Source organism: Centruroides sculpturatus, unplaced genomic scaffold (genome assembly GCF_000671375.1).
Source record: "Centruroides sculpturatus isolate CEXI.00-Female unplaced genomic scaffold, Cexi_2.0 scaffold253, whole genome shotgun sequence".
NCBI lineage: Eukaryota > Metazoa > Arthropoda > Arachnida > Scorpiones > Buthidae > Centruroides > Centruroides sculpturatus.
This window is the reverse complement of record NW_019384617.1, coordinates 88,494-99,784: the sequence shown is the minus strand read 5'-3', so window position 1 is coordinate 99,784 and position 11,291 is coordinate 88,494. Positions and strand designations below refer to the sequence as shown.

The 11,291-nt window shown below is 31.5% G+C and overlaps 1 protein-coding gene and 1 pseudogene across 3 annotated transcripts in view; both read left to right on the top strand.

Moving 5' to 3' along the window:
* LOC111625403 (synaptogenesis protein syg-2-like) overlaps positions 1–11,291 on the top strand; it is a 71,240-nt gene that overhangs the window by 13,489 nt on the left and 46,460 nt on the right. For 2 of the 3 annotated variants that reach the window (XM_023368538.1, XM_023368536.1), the window contains exon 2: positions 10,698–10,963. In XM_023368538.1, the coding sequence (XP_023224306.1) occupies positions 10,909–10,963 (55 nt within the window). In that variant the 5' untranslated portion in view covers positions 10,698–10,908. Of the gene's footprint in view, positions 1–7,566; positions 7,735–10,697; positions 10,964–11,291 lie in introns of those variants that run through there. The other variant, XM_023368537.1, reaches the window with a different exon arrangement.
* LOC111625407 lies at positions 1,808–3,755 on the top strand (annotated as a pseudogene).

The window sequence follows — 11,291 nt, the reverse complement described above, 5'->3', positions numbered from 1 at the left end:
TACAATAGCGACGATTATTATTTTAAAAAATTTTTGTTAGGCTTAACATCGATGAAAATTCAACGCAAAATAGGTTAATAGCGATATACTAATATACTAATTACATGGGATATAATAATATACTACACTAATAATGGATTTTTTCATACTTTCCGGTTATCCGACTTTTCAATTATCCGACCAACCCCAGTCCCCAATTGAGTCGGATAATCGAGGCTCTACTGTATGTGAAATTATACAGTTACATAGATTATGCCATTGTCTTATTTACTTGCTGTACTTGTTAGTTTTGTATTAACAAGTGTGCCAGTAATATCTATTATCAATGCAAAGTCGATAAATTTTAAATCGTATGATGATTTTGGGAACGAAGTTACTTTTGATATTAATGTGACCGTAGGATGACACCAATGTGTCTTTTCCGATTGACATAAACCGAAATGGCTGTTTATTTTCGTTTGTATTCGATTACGCGAGCGGTCACGTGCTTAGGCGGTAGATTCGAGATGGAGACAGTGGCGTACCGTGGGTGTCAGCCGCCCGGGGCGGAGGAAAATTTCGGCCCCCCTTATTTAGGTATTTCAATTTAAAAGACCAAAATTCAGTTTTGTCNCGTTGTTACTTAGCGACTTTAAAAGATACAAGATTTCTGCGACAAGAGATACAGCAAAGGGAAACACTGAAAAGTTCACTTGCGGACTCTAATAACATAGTTTAGGTTTTGATACCATCTTAAAAATGCTTATTAATAATTTAAGTCCTATATTTAGAAAATTTTCTTTTTCATATTATTTGTCACCTAAAGCGTTGCATTAAAAAAGCTCATAGCGAAGGGAAGAAATTATGTCATGTCAATTCTCAAATTGCCCCCCTCCAACCATCAAATTGCCCCCGTGTGGGGCGTACGCCCCACTTTGGGAAACACTGGATTAGGATGTTTCAAATTTTTACAAGATATTATTATTATTTATTGTGAAATTTTGCCGTCCCCTAAAATGTGCCGCCCGGGACGGGCCGCCCCTGCTTCCCCCACTATGGTACGCTACTGGATGGAGAAGATCTACGAGACAGCGTGACAGAAGTAAAACACTCGGAGACTAGCTACACAAAACTAGGGTTACCAAACGTTCTACTTTGGTAGCACATGTCCTACAATTTCACCTTCAGTCCTCCGTTCTCCCTCCTTTGAACAAAAACAGCAAATGTCCTACTTTTGGAGGTGATCCATGTGCCACAACTTGTAGGGTAGCTTGGTGAATATAGTCTCCCACGTCCACCTGTCCACATAGACATACTTCTGTTCGGACTTTCACCTCACCGCGCTCTCCGAACATTTTTTCTACGGTCGGTGTAACTGTAATCCTTGTATATACAGTAGAGCGTCGATTATCCGAAAGTCAATCATCCGAAATAATTCCAGTCGGCAAATTTAAATTTTCGCCAGTGCTTTGTCGCTGCAATCTTTGGCTATGTCTTAGGCTACTTAAATATTTTACGTTTTTGATACTAAATTAACTTCTGAAGTATAATTTTTTATTGTTTTTACATTTTTCAGTATATTTATTTTGTTCGTACAAAATAAAAAAATAATTTTTAACGATACAATAGTATTCGTTAGGCTTAACATCGACAAAAATTCAACGCGAAGCGACATGCAACGGAGAAAAATGTCAAGATGGGATAAATTAATATATTTTTTCGTACATAAATCGGTTATCCGAAATATCAGTTATACGAACAACCCCAGTCTCCAATTGATTCGGATAATCGACGCTCTACTGTATTTCTGTAAAATGAACTCGTGACAATGACCGTTGGACATATTCGCTGTCCGGTATTATTCCTCCAGCACGATGACGACACTACTTGTGGATGTAACGGTGACCGATTTAACCGACTTTCTCCTCAAGAGGTACAGCTTATTGGTCTCCTCGGATTCCACTGTAAAATGACGTGTTCAGCTGCAAGTGAAGTACAGAAGTAAGCTAAAATTTAATTTTTTTTATTCCCGTCACTCGTTAAAACTTTAATTCAAAATATTTATCTTAGAATCAGAATGAGTAGTAAGCGAAAATGTAAATTTAATGAAAATCTTCAAAAAAGCTTTAAAATGTTTAAAGCTACTAACAAAGATGATGAAGCATGTTGTCCAATTTGTAACCAAACTCTGAATATTGCTTATTAAGGGAAGAAAGACATCGTTAGAGCAACATCTAGAAACAGATCGTCATAAGAAAAATATTATAACCACTGGAATTAATGTTCTGAGTGAGAAATTTATTGCACCACACAATTCCAAATTAGAGGAGAAAGTTGCTGCTACTGAATTAACATTAGCTTACTACACAGCCATACATCATTTCAGCTTTAAATCTGTAGATTGCACAAATAAATCGAATTCCAAAATTTTCAATGACTCGATAGTAGCAACCCGAATTTCTTCTGCCAGAACCAAGACAGAAGCTTTGATTAAAGGTGTTTTTGACACCCTGTTCATTAGAAAAGACATTAGAAGAGTTAGAAAATATTCCTTTCATAGGAATTGCAACTGATGGTAGCAATCACAAAGATGCAAAAATATTTGCAGTTATAATTCATTATTTTAATCACAAAACTATTGGAATTGAACATAAACTTGTCCAGATGACATCAGTCTCAAACGAAAAAGCAGCTATCATTAAGGACTTGTTAACAAATACACTGAGAAAAATTAATAGTTCACAGAAATGTGTTGCTTTTTGTGGACATGTTGGAAAAAATAATGTGTTTGCATTGCTAAGACAAGACTTTACGCATTTAGAAGGTAGCGGATGTACAGTGCATATTGTAAATAATTGTATTCAACATGCTGTAGATTCTTTATCCATTGATATTGAGAGCATTCTTGTAAAGATTTTAAACACGTCTCTATACTGTTCGGGCTGAAAAGTTAAAGAAGTTTGTTCTTTTGTCGAAGTTGAATATAAGCAAATTCTTAGTCATTCCAAGACCCGTTGGTTATCCTTATATCCAGTAATCGCACGAGTAATAGAGTGTATGAGCCACTAAAAAGTTATTTCTTATCTACTGAGAAGCCTCCAGTTGTGCTTAAATCATTCTTTGAAAACCCATTAAATGAAGCATGTCTAACGTTTGTACATTCATTAGCCTACAGTTTTCACCAAAGTTTTTTAAAAATGGAAAAAGAATCTAATTGTATTATAGAAACAAAGTCTATTTTGGAAGAAGTTTCTGATATTTTAAAAGTTAGGTTAGAAACAAGTTTTCTGCCATTGACAGTGAATAAAATTCTGAAGAAAAATGCAGAATTGGAGAAAGAATGCGAAAATGTAAAAAGAAATTACTTGATTATGTATCAAACTGGACTGGAATACTTAAATCATTGGACTGTTCAGTCTTTGCCATTCAAAGTTTTTAATTGGATGTCACTTACAAAAATCCTTGTCTGGGAGGATGTTATGAAATGTATTGAATATCTAAATAAAAGGAATATTGCAGTTGACGATTCAAAGTGCATAAATCAGTATAGTTCTTTGAAAAATCATTTAAAAGAAAATTCTAGTTTAAATGAAAAATCAGTAAGTGAAAAATGGCTTGATTTTTTTCAGGCAACAAATAATCCAGAATTACATTCTGAAATGCTTAAAATTGCACAATTAAATACGTGTTTCATTGGCATTCGTATTTGTAAAGGTTCAGTAAAAATTACGTTTTTTTACAAAAATTTGTGTTCTCCTGTGTGTCCTACTTTTTGATTTTTTCCTACAAGAGTTGTCCTAGTTTCGCATCTGGTTATTTGGTAACCCTACACAAAACAAATAACCGTTTATTCGATATAGTATATATATTCTCTCATTAGCGAGTAAACAGAATCTTGACACGAGTCGCCACGATCGCACGTTGAGATAACTACCTGATGGATTATCCCGTTGAAATGTTCTACGAAAGTTCGTCTTCGATAGTGGGTTGAAGGCTCAGTTCGATGATTGGAACAGTTCGGAAATAGGTGATATCTTGGGACGGAGACTTGGCAATATCCGTTACTGTAGTAGGTTATATCTTCGTATGGAAAATAAGTAAGATACCCGTTAATGGGATATAGGAGATCCTGAACTGCCTAACACGTTTGAGGACTGCCCGAGTCGGCAGTTCGTTGTTATATTAGAAGAGTAGAATACGACAGGAAGTAAAAAGATCGTGGGAAAGCGTCAATTTCGACTTGAGAACATGTAAGAAAAATCTCTCTCAACTACGAAAGTTAACGCATATCCGCTGCCAATAGTCCTCTGGAAGTGGGCTCTTTCAATATTTTGAATAAAATTCCGTTTATTTAGTCCGGATCTCACTAAATGCTAGCAAACTAACGTACATTACATAAGCTTAACTGAAACAATGATAAATTCTCTATTTTATCCGATAAAGAATTACACAAAAACGATTTGCGCAATTCTTTATCGAAATTTACTTTCACAATGCTAAATTAACATTAAACCCATTAGTTTCTGCTATAATTTTTCCAACTTGATGCTCACTCCTTTGATGTTTATCATCTAAAATTGTAAGATGTTATTGGAGAAAATTTTTATAGACTTAACTAATAAATGTGTATTTAATGTTGCATGTTTTAACTGTTTAAGTTTTAATTTCCTTGGGATATGTGACTTTGAATGCATCGTATTCATTAGTAATTCAGTCACTTACAAAGAAAGGATACTGTTCGGAACAAAGATAGCACAACCAAACCTGATTTATCTGAAAGACCTTAAATAGATATGTAGATATGTAAATATACTTAAGCATTTTTATTATCGATTTGGATATAATATGCATAATTTGAACATATTTATGTTTGAATTCGTATATTATGCAAAATGTAGAGGAAATATTCGGTTGATTTTTAGTTTATTTAACAAATTATTTTAATTTTCTTAAAATAATAATTATGAAATAATTAATATTGTTAAATGAAAGTTAAAGTTTTGTGTATATTAAAATCTTGTGTGAGGTTTACCGACTGGGTGAGTCTATCAGAATCGTCGCGCGGTTACGACTATTGTGTGGGAGTGGCAATAACTCTCTGAGACAAGCTTGCATCTTTTAACCCGTTTATTATATACACAAAAGTTTCTTACACCGTTTTGCAAAAATGCGACGTAACACAGCTCGGGGAGCTAATGAAATGTCCACTCAAGAGTTCGACGTTCGGTTGGAAGTTCTCCTTTCGATCCCTACGTTGCGATCGACGACTCCACAGCGTGCAGCACAGCTTCGGACGAAAGTCTATGGAGAAGGGGGAAACTGGGCAAAGCAAGACGTCACGGGAGAGCGACGGTAAGTCCCAGGAGTCAACAAATCTGTCGCTGCTGATTTGCAGGATCGAAAAATCCTGAAGTGGAGCACCAAGAACCAAGAAGCTCACGTCCTTGAATCGTGCGTAGTTGTCAGTTTTTCACCCAAAGTCGCCTTTCCATTGGTCTCTCAGCGTCACCTGGTGACAATTCGAAACCTGTTGGAGGGCGCGGGAGAGGTCAACGTCGCGACTAAACCCGACTCCTTTTTAACCACGTTTCCTCCGACTTTGGTCTTTTCAATACCATTCTTCCTTTGTTTTGATATTTTACAAAAATCTTTTATTGTTTAATCGAGACCTTTAATTTTTTCCTTTCGTATTGTAAAAGGAGATTTTTAAGATCTTGTTAATTAATACCCCTTCGGACGTCCAAGTCGACCCCCAACCAGGTCCTTACACTTGCATGATAACAGTAAAAATACAAACAATTGAAGTATAATACAGTAAAATGAAGTGTCTTTAATAATCAATATAAGTAGTTGTTTTAAAAGCATGTATAGTTGTCTGGATAATGTAATTAAATTATTAAACATAACCTTTCCGTAGTTTATCAGTTGCATCATTCTAATTCTAAAATTTTGTGAGTTTATGTTTAAAGCCAACTATTTGATATATCTCTAATTATAGTTCGTGTACAAATGTCGCAAATGTACACAAATATTAGCAGAGTTTTCAACATTTCTCATGCCCAGAGTTGTGTAAAAACTGATATAGATTAAATATAACAAGGCGATTAATTCATTCTACTTAATTCGAATAAAATTTGTATCAGCATCTATTATTTATGGTTTCTCTTAGAGATGCCTGTTTTAATTTTCTCTGTACAGTACTTATCCTTTATACGTAAAATATGTAAGAGAAATTATTATTAAATCTAAACATTGAATTTTTAAAGGTATATTTGAATTATCTGTTATCAAATCTGATTACTTTGCAAATGACATTTATTTTGATAAATTAAATACTGCATATCCATAATAACAGAATGGATGCGTAATGTAAGAAGACAATTTGTTGAACAAAATTTGTTATTTTCACGCGATAATATTTACACTACTGATTTTCAAAAGACTCAATATCGAGGGCGGAAGTTATTAACATTTTTCTGTTATTCATGCCACGTGCGGCCATATTCATGATGGACCCTATTGAATGGCACTCAGACATTACTAAATGGATTTACAAATGATTACATTAGATTTCTCCGATATAACGGAGTAAAATGCCACATAATTAATTAGTTATATCGCTATACAGCATCGTTTTTGATCTATTATTATGCAATTTTCTCGTTAATTGTAGTAAAATGATGTATAAAATGATAAATAAACTTTTCATTAATTATCGTTTTCCTCTTTTGTTTGAGGAATGAATACATAATTTTTTATCTTAATAAATTTTTCGGGCAATATCAGAAATTTTAATGTAAAATTTAATGAATCTGTATTAAAATCTCTTAAGCTTGATCTATTGTTTATTGCATAAAATTATATATAATTATAGACTATTGTATTTAATTGAATCATCTATTTTTACTTATTTTCTTTTGTAGTCAGTATACTTAGAGGCAACTTTGAATATTTCTAAATAGCCGTAGTAGTCATTAACAACAGTATAAAGAATTTGTGTATATAACCTACATCTATAACATTCGTTTGTTTATGTTTAATGAATATTTTCTTATTGTTTCCACATTAAACACTTGTTGGATAACAGTATTTTGAGTAGAAGAACAAGCTGATTTGGCAGTTTTTAAATTCAGACTGAGGTATTTTCGGTAATTTTAATTTTATTTTTTTTAAAAAAATTTATTTTTTTCGTGAAATAATATAGATTAAGTATGAAATTTCTTCGGTTTTTGAATTGTTTCTTTATTTTTCAGATTTAATGAAATTATAAATATATACACAAATATATAGCTTATAAGGTCTTCAAGAACTGAAAATTTACACAGTATTTATGTATGTAAGATCTTTATACAGGTCTACAAATATACATTTACATGTGAAGTATAGAATATAGGTATATGTGTATATATTTTTTAAATTTACATTATCGTAAGAATAATAGAAATAAATATATACATTATCTATATACTATAAATAGAGTTTTATTTTTTAATTGTGTCAGTGAATATATTTTTATATTTAGATATTTTCATTAAATTTTAACTAATTTGTATTATTCACCTCAATTTTTTTCAGAAAAATTATATTTAGCATGACTCTATTGCGTGAATAACTGAACACTGCAATAATAGTAGGTACAGGAAATTGCCCAATTATGTTTCCAATATACAATATCTGTTTCAGTGAGATAAAAAAATGTATACACTTTGATTAAATATGACATAATTACATAAAATTTAAGGAGATTATTCATAGGTATGTATAAAAAAGTATTTCTGTCTAATTCTCTAATGTTATATAAGTATAAATCTTTATAATAATACCAGTTTGGTTGCGACACGTAGGCAGCCTACAGAGGAGGGGTGCCTCCCGGACGACTTCTGTAGGAAATTGGCCTCTATTTACGTGTTACAAACGTGAAGAACACCAGGAAAGCTGCACGTGGCCAGCCGTCGGCAAGGCCCGAACTCACGACAATTACCAGTATTCAGTTGTTTTATCTAATTGGCCAGTGGTGGGCTCCACTAATACCAGAATATACGTAAATTCATGCAAATATAAAGTTGTATAGGTCTGTTTGAGCTTTAACACACAAGTCCAATAATGTATCTTCAAGATATGTATATAGAATGTATGAAATATATTTCCACAATTCACTAAACCCTAGTAAAAATGTTCATTTTCTGTAATTTAAAAAAATTGTACACCTATAAATTCCCACTGTCATCCGTCCGCCTGTCTTTCCTTAATCTCGAGAACGGTGTTAGATAGATGAAAGACGAGACCAGATATGGAAATCTTAGGGGCAGGAACTTCTGATGCAAACCGAAAATCATGTTATTTCAATTCAAAACTTTTCCCTGAAAGCAGTTAATAGATGACCGGTATGACTCTATTGTTAAAAGGAGCAGTGTGATTACAGGGGTAAGGCACTACAATACTAATTTGAGGCGGAGAGCATATACTTTAAATTAAATAAATTAAAAATATGATTAAAAATTGCAGTCCGTTTTTGTTATATTTCTTGTTATAAGTTAATGTATTATATGAATATAATGGTTGTAAATTAAACATATATGCGTAAAATGCAATTAGCCTGTGAATACAAACACAGTATTAAGTTACAGACTTGATAACTACAAACATATTTAAATATTGTAAATGATCAGTAGTTGTGAAAAATGTATAATTAATTTAAATAGCAAACATAAAATGAGAATTGCTACGTCAAATCTGTCGTAGAAGTATTGAAACGAAAAGTTTTGTTTGCTATTTTATGCTAAGTAAGATAATTATAGAACATTTTTATTTTGTAAGAAAAATGCCAGTCAAGTTCCATTACTTACCAATAAAAAAAATTCTTTCGATTATAAAAATTTGGGGTAATTTTATCATGACAAATTCTTTCAAATTTATTGCTTTATACCGGTATTCCTGTTTATTTGTCCCCACATCAAATTACATTACTTTCCCTCTGTTAGAAAACCGATTATATATTCTTTACAGGAATAACATCCTTTTTTGTAAAATAGAAGTTTAATTATAATAAATAAAAAGTTAATCATTGTGTTTTCCGCAACAGGAATGGTATGGACAGAGGAGGTTAATGCATCGTTCTAGTGGATCCGGAATCGAATCCGAGCGCCCAAAATAACCTCAGGAATTTTTTGGGGGTAGTCTATCCCGGATATATTGGGCCCCCTTCCTCACCACCGGCCATCTCATTGTGGGCCTTGTCTAACTCATAATAGACCTTGAAAAAGGCCCTTTTTGTGCTCACGGGGCGGAAAAGAATTTAAAAAACAACAAGAATGGTTTAACAATTACAGTAAATCTACAATAATTAGAAATTCATTAGGATAGAAGAAACATTCTGAAATATTATAACATACATATGCAATTTATTGCATTAGGAATAACACAATTAAAAATTCTTAATCTTTAATTCTGTATTCGTCTTGGATGTTTTATTAATAAATTTATATTATATTTTGCTTAAGACCTGTAATGATATCTTAGTTACTTAAAATTTTATTTAAATTTAGCATTTGTTTACTATAGTAAATTGATTTTTAAATCGAATAAAAATAGAAATATTCAAAGTGTATAGCAAAACCATAAATTTTGTTCTGTACATTTGAATTGAATTATAATTTTAAATATAAATTTAAAAAAATATATTATCAATTTTGTAGACAAAAAATTTTCCAATTTAAATAATTTGGCTGCTTTTTTAGAAACTTTTCCTTCATAAAACCCAGTTAGATTATTGATAGCAGTTCAAATTCTGTGAGGAATAACGGATATGTTGATCAAATCCATGCTCCTAAATAATAAATTACAAATAACAATATAAAGTAAATGCTATATTTCGTGTACAACACGCATCTTAATTTATATTATAATATAAATGTTAACATTAACAGATGAAAAATTTTGCTGTTGATAAAGAGTAGACCCACTCGTTCTTGCTAAATTTCCTATTATGAGTTAAGTATTTTTAGAGGTCATTTCGGTATGGTATAGTATACTTCATTATCCAGGAACAGAACCGTAATTTATGATATTGAGTCAATGGGAAATTAGAATTCGATTTACGACGGCTCGTTTAACGACGGCTGTTAAAGCAGAGGTTTATTATATCTACATATTTTTAATGCGATGTTATTTTGAATGGAACTAATATAATCTGATTTCCCTCGTGTATTATAATCATAGATTTATCATTATTAAACTGTTTTGATGATAAATCAGGTTAAAAGATTTTAAACAGATGGCTTAAATTTTTATGTGAAACATTGTTTCTATAACAACATAACAAAATATTTTTATATTTATTTATAAAAATTTGTAAATACTGAGAGGTTAATCTGTTTTATTTTAATTTTCTAGTGTTCTTATACAGTTCTGTATCTCTTACAATATTAATTATACATTTTAACAAGCACCTGCCTGTAGTTAAAGCTGTTGTCAATATATTTTAATATAATAAATGCTCACTGTAGCATAAATATTTTATAATTTAGTAAATAATTATTATTAATATTACAAGGATTTATACACGTTTAAATGACTGTATATTGTTTCTTCTTACACAGCAATTCTGTCACATTAATGTCTAAATTCTATATTATTTCAATGAATTATATTGAGTAAATTCACTATTTAAACGTATAAATATTTAAAACAATCTCATTTAATAATATTTATCATTGCAGACGTGCTTAATTAAACGTCTGTAATAAGTCCTCTTAGTAGTAGAGACGTCCGCCAGGGGTGGGAGTGTCGCTCGCCGCAACAACAGACAGCATCTGCTGCTGCCTGCTAAAGGGAAACCAGTCTGGAACAATCGTAGAGAGAAGTCGATACGCTGGAAAGCAAGTACCATTTAAAAATTATACAGTAGATGAAGGATTTTATACTCGAAACATGAATAAATCATACAGTTTATCGTCTTTGATAATATTTGTTATAGCTAGTGCAGGTAAATATGATTTTTTTTATATGTGTTTATATATATATATATATTTGTTACGTTTGTTTCTTAGTAGTCCGATCGATATTTTAATCCGAAACCATAAATTAATGATTTTATTAATTTTCCCCCCTCTAATAATACACATCAGCACATGTATACTTTATGTATATCTTTGCTTTATAATTCTAATTTTACTAGTATTAAAACTTATTATGTGGAACGAGATAATTGTCTTAATGTTTAAGAATATTTAAACCAGTAATAATTATTTAATTTTGTTTTATATTATTCATTTTGTATTAAATTATATATTTCCTTTTTCTGACTTGTTGTA